General features: G+C 40.5%; 1 protein-coding gene across 7 annotated transcripts in view; it reads right to left on the reverse strand.

Annotated features, from left to right (window-relative positions):
• The window catches only part of PPP2R2B (protein phosphatase 2 regulatory subunit Bbeta), a 512,526-nt gene that overhangs the window by 351,724 nt on the left and 140,402 nt on the right, over positions 1-20,400 (reverse strand). The window contains exon 1 of one of the 7 annotated variants that reach the window (XM_020888560.2): positions 5,890-5,968. The exons of 4 other annotated variants lie outside the window; for them this stretch is intronic. In XM_020888560.2, coding sequence (XP_020744219.1) covers positions 5,890-5,953 — 64 coding nt within the window. In that variant the 5' untranslated portion in view covers positions 5,954-5,968. Of the gene's footprint in view, positions 1-4,788; positions 4,838-5,889; positions 5,969-20,400 lie in introns of those variants that run through there. 2 more of the 7 variants (XM_020888552.2, XM_070465595.1) reach the window with 2 other exon arrangements.

Consider the following 20,400-nt stretch of genomic DNA (forward strand, 5'->3'; position numbering starts at 1 on the left):
TATAAAAAGGCTCAAAACTATTCCCAAGGACACACAATTCATGGCAGAGTTGCTTTCAGAACCTACTCCACTGGGTCCCTTCACATTCTTTTATGAGCAGGAGGATTAGAAATAGATGACTAATTTATCGCCTGGTTCCCCATCCATATTCTAACACCACAGCAACTGCCAACTTCAACCATCTCAATCCTTTAGCCCAATCTTCCTTCATATCTTCAATGTGGCAAGACCAGAGGACAAGGAAAATAAACGGTCTAACGAAATTAGAGCTATTAAGTTCTTCTTTCCTCATCTTTCACCAAGTCCTGTCATTATACTTGCTATCTGAAGACGCAAAGTCTTCATTTAACAGCAAAGTGCCAAGCAATGTGACGTCTCTCTTCAGTTAAAACAACACTTATTCATCTCAAGCACGTATGGATCTGTGTTGTTTTGCAACTGACCCGAGCTTTCCACAGGTGCTCCCTCATACTTTATGTGTGAGAATGTGCCCCCTACCCGCCCACCCACAGCCCCTTGCCTTTCCTTGGAAAAATAAAATCTGGTCCACCTGCATTTTTCTAGCTGGACTGCAGCAAAGAAACCATATGAAAATGACAGAACTGCCAAAAAGAATGATGACTTCATTGCTTAAGCAGCATACGAATTCACCTCGGAGGCAGCGAGATACAGGAGGAAGAGCAGACAAGAAGAGAATTTTGCCTTTGGGCTCCCCACCTCTTCTGGGTGTTGCTGAGAATGGTTTTACCTGCCCTTCAGAATTAACAAGTTTGTCCATCACAGACAACTTTAAGTCTCCTCCTGTAGTACATGGCAGGACTTTGTCCTTTTAACTGGAGTTGGTAATAGTACGAGGGAGGGAGAAGGCCAAGAAGGTGATAACGAGGACAGCACCCACCATTCAAGTGCGTCATAGTAGCACTAGTCTAAGCCTTTGGGTAGATTTCTTCTTACATTTTATTGAAGTATTACTGACTTACAATGTTGTGTTAACTTCTGCTGTACAGCAAAGTGATTCAGTTATATATGCATGCGTGTGTGTATATATATTTTTCCATAATCTTTTCCATTCTGGTTTATCACAGGATATTGACTAGAGTTCCCTGTGATATATTGGGTATATTGTTTTATTCAGTCCTTAAAACTGCTCCACATGTCACTTCCATTTAAACCCCTGGAGGACCTCCCATCACCTTTAAATTAAGTCCATATGTCTTAACATAGTTTATGAGACCTTAAGACTCCATCAACTTTTGCCTCTCTCTCAACCTCAGCTTGTACCATTCTGCACCTCACTTGAATGGTCTGGTCTCATTGGCACTTAAACACTTTTGGTTCTTCCTACGTTTAGTGCTCTCTTTTGCCTATGAGCCTTTAAATATAGGGCCTCCCTGGTAGCTCAACTGGTAAAGAATCCACCTGCAATGCAGGAGACCCCAGTTCAATGCCTGAGTCAGGAAGATCCACTGGAGAAGGGATAGGCTACCCATTCCAGTACTTAAAATCCACTGGAGAAAGGATAAGATTACCCACTCCAGTATTCTTGGGCTTCCTTGGTGGTTCAGCTGGAAAAGAATCTGCCTGCAATACGGGAGACCTGGGTTCAATCTCTGGGTTGGGAAGATCCCCTGGAGAAGGGAAAGGCTACCCACTCCAGTATTCTGGCCTAGAGAATTCCATGGACTGTATAGTACATAGGGTCACAAAGAGTCAGGCCTGACTGAGCGACTTTCACTTTCTTTAAATATGTTCCTTGCAAACACATTTCTTTCACTCTTCATTTGGCTAACTCCAACTTTCTCTCACATTTTAAATAACTTTTCTTGGAGGAGACTGTCCCTCATTCCAACTAAACTAGGTTGGGTTGTTTGTTCCATGATTCATTCTACTTCTTATTTCATAACTCTATGCCTGTAGTCCTAGTGGAGTCACTAGGACTACAGGTTTGGAGTTACAAAACAAGAAGTGACTTGTTACATATGTACCTTTCCTGCCAGATTTAACCTTTGTGAAGGCTGGCAGACATCATTTCTTTTTTTTTTCTTTTTTAGCTGCACTATGTGGCTTGTAGGATCTTAGTTCCCCAGTCACGAATTGAACCCATATCCCCTGCAGTGGAAGCACAGAATCCTAACCACTGGACCGCCAGGGAATCCCCAACCACACCTTCTTACTCACAGTAGTTCCTTTACCATCCAACTGAATGCCTACCACATGAGTAGACCTTGAATACATGAAGGGACATCAACTAGTATCTGCATAATCTATATATGAACATTTCCATTTCATAGATGAGGAAACAGGTTAAGAGGGGTTAAATAACTTGCCAAAAGATACATAGCTGCCAACTGGAAAAGCTAAGGCTCAAAAGCCCATGTCATGATCATTCTATAGCATTGTCTTTTCAGAATTTCCTCAGAAATTTAACAGAAAAAAATAAAGACAATTACTATAAAATACTTCTCTTAGAGAAGAAATGGAGTAGAAAAAGCTGCTGGGATTCAGGGAGATGATCTTTCTTCCATCTGATTCCAGAGCTCCATGAGAGAGGCTAGATGAGTTTTTAATCTTTTTGCACCCTGGATATGATGGTGTGATTTCTTCAAATGCTGCTTTTGTCTCTCAACTAGATAGTGGTGGATAACAGGCAACCTATAACTTTTAGTCCTTCTCACAGATCGACATGAAAGAAGAGAAAGTGAGTGTTTCACATTCTGAGAAAGGTTGCCCAGGCAACACAGACAGAGCCCGAGCACCAGACCACCCAGCTGAGACACACAGCAGCATCTACACCTTCTACCACAACGATGCTCACTTCTGGGGGCGGCAGTCAATCATGTTCATACACACTTTTAAGGTTGTGTTGCTGAAAGATTTACCTGCCCCAACTGGACACAATTTATAAAGACAACTCCATGGACAGACAACCAATATCTCCAGATTCTTACTATGTAGTCGGGTAAAAAGTCCAATGTTTAATCTGTAGATTCTATCAGAAGAGCAACTCAAAAGAGGAAAAAAGCTGAGGTTTCAATTTTGTGGTTAGTAGTAAGAAAAAAAAACAGCCATTGAATTGAACATTGAGTTTCAAAGTTGGTAGACCAGTTTGTATATGGCAGCAGTCCTGACACAGCTCTGCCACTTCATGCCTATGTGACCTCTGAGATCTCCTTGATATCTTTATCATGGATTTGTTCATCTATGAAATGGGTTTATAAACATAATTACTAGGTTTTTTTTGTGAGTAGTAGATAAGAAAATGCATGTAAAATTTTTAACATAATGTGTGGCACTTAATCAAGGAAAGTTACAGTAATTATTAGGATTGATTTGATTTCCTAAAAAGGTAGTTGGACAAAAAGATGAGCGGCTCTTCCTTTGAGTCTCTTCGCTAACTTAAGTCTACTGCAAAAGCTAGTGGGCTTCTCATGTGCTCTTGTAATAATCAGCAGCATGGGCTGTAAACCCCTCATTGCACAGGCAGCCTACTCCTAGAAGGCCTCTGCCAGGCTCACTGCAGTGTGAGGCACACGATGGGTGTTCATGAAGAGTTTGTGGAAGCTGTCAGTAACAGCACGTGCAGGTGGTTCAAAGCACCACAGGCATCTGCATCTTGACAGGAAATGGTACCCTCCTACAAGTCATTAAAAGACTTCTTCAGGAAAGGCAGCAACAACCCGCCACCTGACTGCTTTGTTCAGAAACACTTTCTGACTGGGTGACCCCAGAAGAGATGCTGTTCTTTGCTACATCACTGCATGACGGCCAGCCCCCACGAGGAAATGGCTTTTCACGATCACTTGCTGGTGTGTGTATGTGTATACATGCAGGGAAGAGGCTGGCCACAGGGGAGAGTGCTGCGGAGCAGGACGAGACTTCCACCAATCTACTCCCACCCTCTGGCACACCATTGTGTCTGATAATGCTGTGCATGTGAGCATGTGAGAGTGTGTATGTGAGTGTGTGTGTGTGTGTGTGCATGTGAGAGTGTATGTGGGGGGGGGGAATGACTACATCAGCAATGCTCATCTACTTTTGAAAAACAAGTCCAAATCTCATTTAATTCTATTAGAAAATTATTCTTCAGGCATAACTTAGATACTCTGAAAATGGTTTATACTCTGAACACCAAAAAACTCTTTGGAGAGAATTAAAAGGGAAAATGTGTAAATGAGCACTTCTCTAAATTAAAGTTTCCGGCTGAGCAGACCAAATTAGCCTTTTCTAGGATACAGAGTACAGTGCAATGCTCTGGTCTTTGTTCTTAAATAAAAAATTCGAGAGAGGAAAACCATTCTATAATGAACAACCTCTAAATGCTAATCTTGCCAAATGAATACTTGTGACTCATTAATATTTGTAAGTCATCTAGTTTTTGCTATTTTGAAAAACAAACCCCATGTAGTACTAATTAATAAAAGATATCATGTCTTATTAACGTTCATACGGTAATTACCAAAATCACAAATCCATCTGCTAAGTAGTCAGCAAACAAGACAAACGACTGTGCTCAGTTAAACAGATTATCAAATGCCTTTGGGAGTATAATCGAATAGCCCCAACTAAGCCATGAATCAAGCTACTCCTTTAGCCATGAGGACGGGCCACAACCATCCTGTTTCCATGTGAGGCAAAGCAGAGCAGGGGGAGACATCTGGCAATTCACCCTCTCTCGAGAGAATGAACTCTTATGCAAGTGTCAATGTTGCTCATGTAGCTTTCTTTGTACTGACACTTTAGATTTGGTTCCTTTAAGAGACAGAAAAGAAAAGATCCCAAAGATGTTACCTAATGTTAAATGCGATCCCATTAGCTTCTGCATGGAAAATGCCTATCAGAGAGGCTTCTTGGCTCCCAGTACAGAGGAGAAATTTCATCTTCCTGCAAACTTCTATGTCATTTGATCACTCCGTCTTTTCTGACATTCATTACCTGTACACATTTCATATCTCCTCTCCTAGGCAGGCAACTGAAGAACAGAAACCATATATTACTAGTCTTATAAGTACAACAATATTTACTGGAAGACTGAGGCTGAAGCAGAAGCTCCAATACTTTGGCCAACTGATTCGGAGAGCTGACTCATTGGAAAAGACCCTGACACTGGGAAAGATTGAGGGCAAGAGAAGTGGGCAGCAGAGGATGAGAAGGTTAGATAGCATCACTGACTCAATGGACATGAATCTGAGCAAATTCCGGGAGACAGTGAGGGACAGAGGAGCCTGGTGTTGTGCAGTCCATTGGGTAGCAAAGAGTTGGACATGATTTAGCCACCACCAACAACCACAAAGTACAACAACAATGACAACTACTTCTACTACTGATAATAGTTGTGATCAATATGTCACTTGAGTGAATGCTTTAACTTCTACTTAATTTTTGTTGTTTAATATTCACAACAGTAGCCTGGGGTAAGTACTTCTTCACTTTACATGCATGAGGCAACTGAGGCTCAGAGAGGCTGAGTGACAGCTGGGATTCATTTCGAGGTCTCAAAGACTCCAAATTCTGTGTTCTGAAACACTATGCTAAAACTGTCTCTGTGCTATATACAGCACCTAGGTCAGGGTCAAGTACACAGCAGACGTGGATCCATGTCAGTGGAATACATGCATCTCTTACCATCAACTCATTCCTGCATCCCCTTGGTAGTTAAGGTTAAATCTTTGCAGTTCCCACTTGCTTGTGTATTTTTCCCAGGTCCGCGTGACTTTAAGCGTTATTAGTAGTACTGGATATCCAAAAATGTCAACAAAAGCTCCCCTTACCTTTTTCACATTAGAAAATAAACACCTCTCCAGGACTCTACCTCTCAGTTCAGTGCCTGTCAGGATGATATTCCCAGTGGGGTACCTTCGACGGCTTTTCATTTGTAGTGGTGCTACTCACATGTTGGACGGCAAGCTCGATGGAAGGAGGCAGCCCAGTGCCTCCACGCAGCTCTATTCCTCATCCTGGGCTCTGTAGTCACACGGCACCCCGTCAGCAGCTCAAGGCCTGGGGGCCACTGACTTCACAATAGTCCATGTTTCCCATTGGCGGGGGCAGTGGGCTTTGGGGGGTTTAACCCTCTCAGCGCACAAAGCTGTTCCTCAGACCAGTAACAGCAAGTCTACCATGTGTTTGGAGGAAGCACTCCCCAGTCAACCTGAGTGTGGAACTCTGATTGGCTTAAGCTAATGGGCACCTCTCACTGGTCTTGCCATGGTGATTAGGTCAAGACAGAAGATGGTTTAAGCCAGCGAGAAACAAGGAGATGTTTCCTGGAGCTACTGGAAACTGCTTCATGGCTCGAGGTCTCCCAGGAAAGACATTCTCTCTTTCTCTCTCTTTGCTCAACATTTATGTAAAAAGATATTCAGAAGGTAGGCGAATCATCCTGGAGCTAGAAATTCAACCTTGGAACTAAGGAAGATACCACAGAAGATCAAGAAGAAAAATGGAAAGAAATTGTTTTCAATGGCATAGCTGAACTACTTAATCAAGCCTTGCTCCGAAGCTTGGACTATTTCCACATTTTACAGCTACATGGAAGTCTGAACTCTCTCCTCCTCTCTCATGACTAAATCTGTTTTGAGCTAGTTTTTTTTTTTTTTTTTCTGAATTGAAACAAAAAGATTCACACTGTATATGGGTAACCACTTTGTTTGTTTTATGCTCATCATAAAATTCACTTACTCGTTTTTCAGGACAGCAAGTATGACGGTGGTCTGAAGGATCACAGGAGACTGCAGCTTAACACAAACTGTACACAGGCTGATTTTAGCCATCAAAGCCGGAGTAGGATCGGCTTGCATGATTGAGATCTGTAATCTCAGAGAGGGCCCTAAAGTGTGTCTGCACTAGTGAACTGCATTCCAGTCAAGGCTTTCAATAGTAGTCATAAAGCCTAATTATGAAGACACGATGAGATCATTGCACAACTGGACCAAGAGGCAATGTCTACCCTAACAAGCAGATCAGTTCATTCCAGCATGATTCCGCAAAGACGTGGCTTGCGTTTCATATACAATTAAACGTTTTCACATGGATTAGTAAATATCAGTTACTTAGAGAATGATGTTCCTTTCTGAGACCTCCATGCTGCCTTTGTACACAACTGCACTTGAAAATATAAAATCAGTGCAAATAAAGGAATTACAGGTTTGAATGCAAAGCAATCTGTAGCGAAGTGGAATCACAGCTGCCTTGGATTAATGTGACAGCCTGCATCTCATCTCTTAGCTATCTAGTTGTGAAGGATGAGCCTCTTCCAAATGCAGGGGAATTTGGATATAAGGATGGGAAAGGGGAAGACAACAGAGAAGACCACAATAGGAGGAAGTGACTCTCCAAAGGAGGTTTATCAAAAGAGTGAGAAAATAGGATATGGTAACCTCTTACTATTAGAGTCAGCTTCCTGGGTGAGTAACTTGTAAACTCATACAGGGCCCTTTACTCACAAAGGCCCTTTGATAATCTATATAATAACCTGTTGTCATCATCTTGGTATTTTTAACACTTTTTGAACAAGGGACCCCCGAATTTTCATTTCAACCTTAATTCACAAATTGGGTAGGCCATCCTGCTTGCTGTATTGATCTGAAACTGTACTGATTTACTGGTCAATTTATCTTAAGTTTCCTCTCCTGAAAAGCTGCCTGCCGATGCAGGAGACACAAGAGATGTAGGTTCGATCCCTGGGTTGAGAAGATCTCCTTGAGAAGGAAATGGCAACCCACTACAGTATTTTTGCCTGGAAAATTCCATGGACAGAATTTCTGGGGTCACAAAGTCAGACACAACTGAGCAAACACACATTAAAATCACACAAGGGCAAAAAGAAAAGAAATTTTGTCAAAGACCTGCCTGTGACTAACTATATGTCTATGTTTTTTGATTATCTGCTCTTCTTTGACTGCCTTAGTGCTGAACAAATATTTCAATGTGGCGTTGTAATTCTTACACTGGATTTACATTTGGGGGGTTATTTTCTTAGTGGGATTGCAATATGCATTCTAATTTACCACAACCTTCTTTATATTAATACTAATTTGATTCTGAAAAATACAGTAACTTTTCTCCAATATAATTCCATTTCCTCTTATGTTGTATTATATCATATTTATTAAATCAGTGTGTTATAAATGCAACAATACAGTGTTGATATGGTTGTCTCATTCAATCTTATGTCTTTTTAAGAAGTTGGGGAAAGACGAGTAAAAGTATATTATGGAATCTTTTATACTAAACCACACACTTATTATGCTCTTTATTTTTCCTGCAGATTTAAGTTACTTTCTGATGTCTTTTCCTGGAGGACCTCCTTTCTTCAGTGTATCTTATAAGACAGATCTGCTAGCAACAAATTTATTCAGTCACTGTGTACCTGGGAATGTCTTTATTTTGCCTTCATTTTTGAAGGAGAATTTTGTCTACTATAGTATATTTGTTTGATGGCATTTTTTTGGATGCACTCTGAATATGTCATTCCACTGCCTTCTGGCCTCCCTGGCTTTAGGTAAGAAGCCAGTTATTAACTGTATTGATGCTTGCCTATATATGATGAGTGGTTGTTCTCTTGCTGCTTTCTTGACTTTTTGTTGATTTAGGCTGCAACTTGACTATGATGTGGCAAGGTGTGGATCTATTTGTATTTATCATTTTGAGCTTTTGTTGAACTCAGATGTGTAGAGTAACACTTTAAAAAAATCAAGTATGGAAGTTTAGGGCCATTATTTGTTCAAGTAACCTTTCTGTCTCCTCTTCTCCCTGGTAGAGTCCCAGTTCACAGATGTTGCTACGCTTGATCTTTCAAGGCACAGGTTTCTGAAGCTCTGTATATTTTACTTCAGTCTTTTTTCTCTATTCTTCAGGTTGGGTAATTTCTATTGATTTACAGTTCACTGTTTCTTCTGCTCTCTCAAACCTGCTGTTGAGCCCCTTTAGTGAATTTTTAGTTATTGTACTTTTCAGCTACAGAATTCCCACTTGGTACTTTAAAAATATTTTCTGTATCCTTATTAAGAATCTCTATTTGATCATCTATTGTTGCCACACTTTCCTTGAATTCTTTAAACATGGTTTCCTTTGGGTCTTTAAACATATTTGCAGTAATTGCTTTGAAGATTTTGTCTGCCAATATCTGGTAACATTGAGAGAAAATTTCTATTAACTGACTTTTTTCCCTGAGTACAGACCACACATTCTTATTTCTTGGCACGTCTAATATTTTCTCTTAAAAGTAGAGCATTCTGGATAATATATTACAACTATTCTGAATTCTGGTATTTTTTCCCTCAGAGGTTGTTGTTGCTGGTTTTATTTGTCTAGTAACTTACCTGAACTAAATCTGAAATATGTTTCCTCTGTGGTCACCAGTGCCCCTGCTAGGTTGAGGCTGTTGTTGTTGTTGGTATAAATATAGATGCTTCATTTTATTCTTAAACCTGGTTTGCAGAAGTTGCTTCTGTGTCTATAGAGCTTAGTGCTCAGCTAATGTATCAGCTGTACTGAAACACCTCGAACCCTAAAGGTTTCCTTCCTTTGCTATTGTAACTGTGGGTAGGGAAGCACACTTAAAGTTCAGGCTGTTTTCAAGCCGCTGTGGGTTTTAATTTCTGCTGGACTCTCTCAAGTCTTCTGTGCTTGCGCATTCAGGCCTAGGATCAACCAGAAGTGTGTGAAGGGCTTGTGCCATCTTCAGTATCCACCATACACATCACAGCCTCAGCCAGGAATATGCTGTTCCTGCCCACAAGTACACCCTCAGGCTGGCGGGGCTTGTGATCTTCCCCACTGACCCACTCCTGAGATTATAATTTCTATTGACAGCTTTGCTGAGTGCACATATTGCCTACCTTTCCAAACTGGATGAGTCTCCTCAACACTGGCAGAGAAGCTCCTGGTCATCATGGATTTCTTTACCTTGGCAGAACCAACAAGCTGGGGTGAGGCTGATGAAAGAAGCCTTGGGGTCAGAACTTCATAGATTTCCACTCTTTATGTGTGAAGTTCAGTGGTTTTTAAAGCATGGACACTTGTCAGATTGTATGTCTTTGGTTGATTTCCAAAGCACTGAACTGTTATATTTGTTAAAATTTTCCAGCATTTTGATTGCATTTTAGGGAGAGGATTTGCCCAGCTTCCTCACAGAGCCACAGCCAAATGTTCAACTCTCCCTTGGGTTTTGACTTTGTACACTTGTGTCTTGAGTCCACAAATTATGTAGATCATCCTGCTTATTACAGATTTTCTTTTTCTCTCTTCTTCCCGTATGGATCCTGTTTCACACACTTAGGCCCAATAAATGCTAATGGCTCAAGAGCAATAAAATCTTTCTTAAATATTTAAGATAATTTCAGCAATAAGTTATATACTGCTATTGCTATAAACCCCACAAACTGACTTGCAACATTCAGTAAACTCTCCAAACACCACTTGATCTAGTCTTAGTCCCATGGCCTTTCCTCTAGGCAAAGACTGGCAGTTATCTGATACTGCCTTATTTGCTGTCACTCAATGCACCACAACTGCAGCAGACATCACTAATCAATTGCAATTTTCCTCCCCACTAAACCCAGACATGGCCCCCGAATCCTCCTCAAGCAGAACTCTAGGTAGAACTTCTCAAGCACTCAGATGGTTCAGGAGATGAGGTTGCTTAGTTGAAACTTGAAGTCCCCAAAGCTGAAGTTTGTAATTCTTCAACTACCTGTTCTGCTTTCACTCACAAGTCAAGACTGGATTTGGTATCCTTTTCTATTTGGATCTCAGGCTTAGCTCGTTTGGTTCAGTTTTTCCTCTAGCTTCTGCACTTACGCCCTTGATGATTTCTTATATTCTCAAGATTTTTTAAAACTTTTTATTTTATATTGGAGTATAGTTGATTAACAATGTGTTAAGATATCATGATTTTAAATCCAATCCACTTATTGGCTCTTCTCAAACTTATATTTTTAGACTAGATCTCTCCCAAACTCCAACTACCTATACATCATCTCCACTTAGAAATCTTAAGGACGTCTCCAAGTGACCACGCCAAAACTCAACTTCAGATTTCCCACTTAGAATCTCCTTCACCCTGCTAGGATTTGTCAGTCTTGGTCGACATTCAATTTATTCTCACAGATGTTCAGAACAAAAAACTTAAGAGCCATCCTTGGTTCTTCTCATTCTTTCTCACACCATCGGGGAATCCTATTGGCTGTGCCTTCAAAAGTAGATCAGAACACTCTGCCGCCTTACCTCTGGCACTGCTACCATCCTGGTCTGAGATACAACGTCTTTCACAGGATTGTTGAAACTGAATTGACTACTTATAAATTTGACTTTTTAATGTTCTATACCCAACATAGTGGTCCAGAGTGACCCATGATCCCAGGTATTCTATATTCAACATAGTAGCCAGAAGGATGTTCTTCAAAATTAAGGCTGATTGTGCCACTCTTCTGTCCAAAATACTCCATTCCACTTAGGACAAAAGGCTTTTCAATGACTTACAAAGGTCTTCCCAACACAGGAATTGAACCTGGGTCTCCTGTAGTGCAGGCAGATTCTTTAATACCTGAGCCACCAGTAAAACCCACACAGTATGTGCTTACACGCACTGATCTCATCTTCCATTATACAGCCTCTTACTCCTTTTGAGGGCTGCTGGCCTTCCTGATGCTTCTTGAAAACACTATATTGGCTTTTTGAATACTTTGCATTTGCAGTTTCCTCTTCCCAAAATGCTTATACCTTGGATGTCCGTGTGACATTCACCTCCAACGTTTTGCTCAAATGCTACCTCCTCAATGAAGCCCACCCTGATCACCCTATTTCACACTGCAAACCTTTCCTTCCCACCCACTGCTCCCTCAACTCTTCCTTTTTGTCCTTCTTCCACACCCATCTCACCTTTTTCTACATTCTCGTTTCTTTCCCTAGGGTTCTCTCCATATACTGTGTGATAGAATTTACTTCTTTATTTTTATTATTATTTTTCATTTATTTTTATTAGTTGGAGGCTAATAACTTTACAGTATTGTAGTGGTTTTTGCCATACATTGACTTGAATCAGCCATGGATTTACATGTGTTCCCCATCCTGATCCCCCCTCCCACCTCCCGCCCCATCCCATCCCTCTGGGTCTTCCCAGTGCACCAGCCCCGAGCACTAGTCTCATGCATCCAACCTGGGCTGGTGATCTGTTTCACACTTGATAATATACATGTTTCAATGCTATTCTCTCAGATCATCCCACCCTCGCCTTCTACCACGGAGTCCAAAAGTCTGTTCTATACATCTGTGTGTCTTTTTCTGTCTTGCATATAGGGTTATTATTACCATCTTTTTTTCTAAGTTCCATATATATGCGTTAGTATACTGTATTGGTCTTTATCTTTCTGGCTTACTTCACTTTGTATAATGGGCTCCAGTTTCATCCATCTCATTAGAACTGATTCAAATGTATTCTTTTTAATGGCTGAGTAATATTCTATTGTGTATATGTACCAGAGCTTTCTTATCCATTCATCTGCTGATGGGCATCTAGTTTGCTTCCATGTCCTGGAGAATTTACTTCTTTATTATCCTTATTGTTTATAATCTGTCTTTCCTCCTCTCTAGAATGTAATGCAAAAAGGGCAGGAATTTTTGTTTTGTTCATTGATACATTATTTCACACTTTGCAGATAAGTGCCTGGTACATAATAGGTATCTAAAAAATATGTGTTGAATGAATGAATCACTGGTGGATCCATGGTTCTGATACAGGTAGGTGTTCTTGAAGATAAGGACAGGAAGTGAGAACAGTTCCCCAAAAAACTTTAGGAGTAAAACAGTTAAAAGAAATGTTAAGAGAACTTGCATGAAAAGAAGAGTCAGTGATTAAAAAAATTAAACAGGGTATTATAATCCTCATCTTGGCAAGTCCTGGGATACACTAGCATATTAAAGGTTCTGAGAAATCTTGTAGGCAAAAAATGGGCTTAACTTTATCTCTGGCTTCTTTCAGGATTACTTTCTTTATCTTGAATTTTCCAAAGTGTGAAAAATTATGTGCCTAGGTGTAGGGTTTTTGGCATTTATCTTCCTTGTCATTCTCTAGGCTTCCTGGTTTTGTGGTTTGGTGTCTGACACTAATTTGGGGAACTTCTTAGTCATTATTGTTTCAAATTTTTCTTCTGTTCCTTCCTCTCTTTCCTCTTCTTTTGTTAATTCCATCACATGTATATATGTTATACCTTTCATAGTTGTTCCAAAATCCTTGAATATTCTGTTTTTTCAGTCTTTGTTTTCTTTGCTTTTAACTGTCAAGAGTTCTATTAACTTGTCCTTTAGCACAGAGATCTTTCCATAGCTGTACCCAGTTTCCTAAGAAGTCCATCAAAAACATTCTTCATTTCTATTACAGTGTTTATGTTTATCATTTCTTTTTGATTCTTTCTTAGAATTTCCATCTCTCTGCTTACATTGCCCATCTCTTCTTGCATGCTGTCTACTTTATCCATTATCACTCTTAGCATATTAATCTTAGTTGTTCTAAATTCCCAGGCTGATCATTTCAAAATCTCTGCCATATTTGGTTCTGGTGCTTGCTCTGCTGCTTCAAAAAAATTTTTATTTTTTGCCTTTTACTACATCTTGCAATTTTTTCTTGGTAGCTGGGCATAATGTACCGAGTGAAAGGAATTGCTATAAATGGACCTTTACTAATGTAATGGAAAGATGGGAGAAATGGGGACATATTTTAGTGTCCTATGATTAGGTCTCTGTCTTTTAACCAGGCTATGCCTCTGGACTGTGAACTTCATATGTTTCCCCACTGTTTTTTATCTCCCCTTCACCAGGACAGGATAGGTAGAGTGGGTTGGGGTTGGGTGGAAACTTCTCCTTCCATGTAAAAAGTGAGAGTTGGGGGAATTGGGTATTTCCTTTCCTCCATGTCTGTTAGGCTCTGATAAGACCCCAGTATGTTAGGGTATATTTAATAGTTCCTCCTGAGGGCAGGCCTTGTTAAAAAGAATAGAAGGCTCTGTCATATTTCAAAATGGTTCCTTTTCCCATTGTCCTGCTAGAAGTACAGGGAATTTTTCTCTGAAATTTACTGTGAGAACTCAGTTGACCTCTTGGAGGTAAATTTCACAAAACCGTGGGCCCTTCTGTGATAGGGTTCCCGTGGCGTTTTTAACTCTAAGAGCTATCCACACTGAACCTCCAGCAATTCATCCATTAAAATTCAGATTTTTCTACCCTGTGTGTGTGTGCTTAGCCATTCAGTTGTATCCAACTCTTTTTGACCCCTTGGACTGTACCCTGGTAGGTTTCTCTGTCCATGGGATTTCCCAGGCAAGAATACCAGAGTGGATTGTCATTTCCTTCTCCAAGGAATCTTCCTGACCCAGGGATTGAACCCATGTCTCCTGTGACTCCTGTATTGGCAGGTGGATTTTTTACCACTGAGCCACCTGACAGCCCCTTCTACCCTGGCACTGGTTCTCAAAGCAGTTTCTGGTAAGCCAAGATTTCTGGTGTTCACCTGTCTCTCCAATCTCAGGGACAGCAGTTTTCCCTGTGCCCTCCCTTCTCTTACAGATCTAAGAAGTGTTGATTTTTCAGTCTGTTCAGCTCTGTTCTTATTGTTATGGTGGAGTGGCAGCTTCCAAGTGCCTTAATGTGAAACTAGATTTTCAATAAAAACTTAATTTTTATTAGAATTAAGTTCAATAAAAACTATATTAGAATTAAGTTCAATAAAAACTTAATTTTATTTAGAATTGTCCAATAAAAACTTAATTTCTTATGGACCTAATCTCAAACTTCCAAAAAAGGTTTCTATATTACCATGCATAAGTAAAGTGAATAGCAGTTATGAGTGTGGGCTTTAAAGACAAACACCTGAGTTTGTAGTTTGGCTTTGTCATTTATAAGAATTCTTTCTGTTTCTAAGCTGTAGTTCTTTTATCTTTAAATAGGGATGGTAGCTATATCACATTTTTGGGTGAAGATGAAATAAGATAATATGGTAGTGTCTAGAATAATAAGCATTCCCACAAGTAAGATCAAGGGTAAGAGGAGAAGGGGGTGACAGAGGATGAGATGGTTGGATGGCATCACTGACTCAGTGGACATGAGTTTGAGCAAACTCACGGAGATAGTGAAGGACAGGGAAGCCTGGCATGCTGCAGTTCACAGGGTCACAAAGAGTTGGACATTACTTAGCGACTAAACAACACAAGTTTTTAAACTAAACAACCATTTGAATGCCTGTGATGCTGGAGATACAAAGGTAGAAATTGGCTCCTGTCCTCATGGCACTGATGTTCTAGAGGAAAGAGATGGGAAAACTAATGAATGAACATTTTCTAATAATGATGGAAGTATGGAGAAAGTAAACCAGGGCAATGTGATGGAGAAGAGTGGAGGGTTGCTTTATGTTGGGTAGTCCAGAAGCCTTTTCAGAAGAGGGGCAACTTGCACTGAGAATTTGAACAGTTTAGGATCCAGTGTCAAGCCACCATTTTTCTGGAGATAGCATCACAGCAGAACAAGGGCAGAGGTGTAAAGGCAGACATGAGCTTGGCTTGGTCAGGATTAGATGAAATATCCATGTGGCTGATCATGGGGAAGATAGGAGAGAGATAGTGTCTCCATTGCTTTAAATAGCACCAACACTTCTGGGCTTTTATTTGGGGGATGGCCTCTCAACTTACAATCCTTTCTGAGGGGAGGAGAGGAAGGAGAGTGGTTCTAGAGGGATTCTAACAATGACCCAGTGGTCTGGAGAGGAAGGGAGATGCAACTATCATTCCTGGGATTCAGGAGGAATTGACCAGACTGTTTTGAATAGGTTTCCAGGTAAGAGTGGTGACCAGTGCTCTTCTCAACTACTTATTAAAAAGGGCAGTGGGGTTAAGGTGGATATGAATATAATCAACTCAGAGGATAAAAGAAAAGGAAATAGAAATTCAGGAGTAAAGGTCCATACCTGGGTCTTAATGATACTGTGTTTTCCTCTGACCCTAATACTCTCATCCTTGTCAAAGCCTACACTCACTTCTCTCATTTGACACGAGTCTAAAAATTCTCTCGTGTATTCTTTTTCCATCTCTCTCTTCTTGGAGGATAGAGACACATCTCCTGGGTCCAACTAAACATCCAGGAAAATGCTCAGCAAACAACACACACTTACCTTGGAGAAGCTCAATTACTCACAATACCATAATTAAGTTCTTTTCCAGACATAAAACCCTATGCATATGGCCAGTGAATATAAATTTTCACTGGCATTCATTTGACCTTGTCAAACTAGCCTGAAAATTTTGTTCCTTTTGTGCCAAGGATAATTATTTTTAGTGCTCTTCTCAGTAACAATAGTTGAAAGGAGGAGAAAGTGATATCTCTGTAACTCAAACCAGATCCTTGTGCAATAACACACGGGCAAGTGACAATGTGACGACATTGTTTTGTGTGGGCATGCCTTTGTTCCCCATCTTAATGCTTTTGAATGTAGAACGGACCTGTTTGTTATTCTTCTGCTCCACAATGGGAAAGCAAAGTGAGAGGATGGCTGACCTTGTAGCTTCAGACAAAATTTCTTAACAAGAATGCTTGCTCACAGCAGGCCTCCTTGGAAATATTCAAAAATACTCTCATACAGAGTGAAGTAATTCAGAAGGAGAAAAATAAGTATCATATATCAATGTGTATATGTGGAATCTGAAAAAGTTGGTATAGATGATCTTATCTATGAAGAAGAAATAGAGCCACAGATGTAGAGAACAAACCAAGGAGGAAAGGGGGGTGGGATGAACTGGGAGATTAGGATTGACGTATATTCATTATTGACACATATACATTATTGCCCCAAAGATGGCATCCAAAGAACTTCCCGCCAGGGCCCTCAGGCCTGCCCTTTAGAGGCAGCTCATTCCATCTGGGCCCTGAGAAGGCACATCTGATTCTTCAGCAGACTCTTGTATGATATCACAAGATGCTGGAGTAGAAGAACGTGCACTTGTCTTCTCCTGCAAGAACTCCAAAGTTGCAGCTCACTACTGAACAACCATTGACAGGAGAATGCTGGATCCCACCAAAAAAAGATAGCCTCACGTCCAAGCGCAAAGGAGGAGCCCCAACAAGACGGTAGGAGGGGCAAAATCGCATTTCGAATCAAACCGCATACCTGCCAGGGAAGCTCAGAGGGCTCAAACAAAACGTTCTTGATACTATGCATAAAATAGATAAGTAGTGAGAACCTACTGTGTATCACAGAGAACTCTTCTCCATGCTCTGTGGTGACTTAAATGGGAAGGAAATACAAAAAAGAGGGCATATATGGATATGCATAGCTGACTCACTTTCCTGTGTAGCAGAAACCAACACAACATTGTAAAGCAACTATACTCCAATAAAAGTTAAAAAAAAAAAAAAGGAAATACTATCTATCATTTATTTTTCTAAAGCAGCATTTTCTTGACTGATCTCAGCCCAGTCAGGGGTACCAAAAGGCACCAATTCAAAGATTCAGGGGCTGTTGGCCTTACAGGGATTTACCCAGAGGAAGATGACACATCTTCCTCCTTTTTCAGGTTCTTGGCTTTTGAGACATTTCATTATTCTTAGCAGCTCTAGGAGAGGGTAGGCATAGGGGAGAAACTTGAGGCCACTTTTAGCTCCTCATTAACAGGTTTGGGAAAAGCCTGGGTGGATGGTAGAAAGGACGGTAGAAAGAAACTGTCCAAGGTGAGGTTTAAGAATTCTCTGTAGGTTTTCATTCTTCCCACCTTAGCTTGCTTTATCACGAATAACTGAAATTTGACTATAAACTAGAAGCAGATCTTAAATATCTTAATGACTAACTAGTAAAGAAGTTACTTCTTTAAATCATTAATGTAATCTATCATCTAGAAGAGAACTTGTGTGTTTGTGTGTACACCTGTGTGTATGCATTTATTCACGGGTGTGTATACGTGTGTGCATTCTGTTTTCCACAAGGGTGTTAATGGATTCATCTCAATTCTTTTCTACCACCTGAGCAGGTCATTAACAACAATCCAGTATATTTCCTGCCATTCTTCACAAGCCATCAGCAGAATTCCAAACTCTTTGGACCTTTCTTTGTGTGTCTGTACTCAGTTGTTTGGACTGGCTCTACCCATTCATTCAGGAACTAGTCACACCAAGGCACTCCATTTCTGTTTTTCTTATATTATTTCACAATCATCTCCAGGAAATCAGGATTCTCGAATTCAAATCCTTTTGTGTTTTAGAGCTTATCAGTTGATCAGTCTGTCTCTCAATGTTCCATCCTGGTTTTACAGGATCAGTTCAATTATCTAAGATATCAAATCTTTGGATAATAGATGCTAGGAAGAGACTGAAAAGTTTAGAAGTCCAGGGACCTTGCTGGTGGTCCAGTCACTCAGAATCTCTGCTCCCAATGCAGAGGGCTCTTATTCAATCCCTGGTCAAGGAACTGGATCCCACATGCTGCAACTAAGAGTTTGCATGATGTAACTAAAGATCCTGCATGTCACAATTAAAAAGATCCTGTGTGCTGCAATTAAGACCCAGCATGGCCAAATAAATAAATATTTTTCAAAAAGTCTAGAGGTCTAGCTGGCTACATCCTTTCCTCCCATCTGAGATCTTCTTAAGGAGCACCACATTCATGATTATGATAAAGAAAATCACAGAGCAGTGAGGAAAGGAAAACTAACCACCCAGTACATGCCAAGAGATACTTCCTGCTGAAGTACATCCAGAGAGTCACTTTAGGAGGGGGCCAGGCAGAGAAAGCTAAATCCACCAGAGATATTACCACTGTGAAGGTATGAAAACGACCTTGAGAATCTGGAAGGACTGCTTAGGAAATGGTGCTTCCTTACTTGTAACGGCATTAAGCATGTTAAAATGCCCATGTGCGAATTATATCGTATGCTGTTTTAATTAAAGCTAATTGTATTCTACCTTGGAATTATAACAAATTCTGTTTGCTCTTTGAAAAATTCTGATTAAAAAAAAATATCCTTCTACAGCTCAGATTTCAAGTAAAAGGGATTGGAAGGTAATCTCATGTGTTTCCAATTGGATGAATTGTTTGCTTGTAAAGTTACTTCCTAAGATTTTTTTTTTCAATTAACATATTAGATCCTTGAGGAGTACTCTGGATGAATGCCCGAGTCGCTCTTTGGTTAAGTAGACGAGCACAAAGACTCTGTTCTGGGAACCGAATCCTCTGATTAGTGAGCAGGTCAAACCTCACCTTAATTATTTCTCTTAAATCAAAAGGCTTTTTATGATTATTTGAGAGGAGGTTTTTTTTTTTTTTTTTTTCATTTTCTATCAGATAAGCACTTTGGCTATGGTGCCTTTTTCTTGGGGGAAAATGAAAGGAAAAAACCCTTATTATCAACTGTACTAGTGATGGTATTAGTGGTTGCTTTGTTTGGTTCTGAAATTTCTACTTCAGGCAGATTTCCAAGCATCCAAATACAAGCAAAGTGAAACACACGTCAACTAGAAGCGTGTGGCTTATTGTGAAAAACAGAACCCATGAGGAAGTAGAAGGAGTGACCTTTCACAAGTGAGGTGGGAAAAGAGTGTGTACGTGTGTTGGGGGGCTGGTCAGGGGGTGACTTGGGGCCTCAAACAAGGTTGTACACCTATAACTTGTCTTTGTTTCACTGTAGCTCAAATTTTAAAACCAAATATTTGAAACTTGGATCTTATTTCATCAAAGCTGAAAGAGAAATCAGAGAAGAGAACAATTTTTTTATTTTAGGCGTCAGAGGTGTTGTTAAGGTGAATCAGCTCACTAATTGGTAATGTTCGTAAACAGGCAGGGCTGGCCTGGATACGGAATGATGGAAAGGCAGGACTTGTCTTTGGTGTAGAAAAACAGATGGGAAGTCATCACTTCCCTACCGTAATGCATTCCTACTCTACCAGTTACCATCAATTCATTCATGCTTTTATTCTTTTATTCTACTATTATGTACTGAATTCCTACTAGATGCTGGGCACTGACGGTGCAACAGTAAACCAGACAGACTTACACCAGTTCCTGTGCTCCATCTCTCTCTCAAAGTCGCTCAGTCGTGTCCGACTCTGTGACCCCACGAACTCTGTCCATGGAATTCTCCTGGCAAGAATACTGGAGTGGGTAGCCTTTCCCTTCTCCAGGGGATCTTCCTGACCCAGGGATCAAACCTTGATCTGCCACATTGAGGCAGATTCTTTACCATCTGAGCCACCAGGGAAGCCCAGTTCTTGTGCTTCTTGCAGTGTAATGAAGGATGTGAACAATTCCACCAGACATAACTGCACTGCATGATACATGCTAACAGGGGTGAAGGTCAGGTAGCTTTGGCAGCACTTAGGGGTTGATCCAACAATATCTGAGGATGATCCTGAACTGTCAGGAAATAAATT

This window comes from Odocoileus virginianus, chromosome 3 (genome assembly GCF_023699985.2).
Source record: "Odocoileus virginianus isolate 20LAN1187 ecotype Illinois chromosome 3, Ovbor_1.2, whole genome shotgun sequence".
Lineage (NCBI taxonomy): Eukaryota > Metazoa > Chordata > Mammalia > Artiodactyla > Cervidae > Odocoileus > Odocoileus virginianus.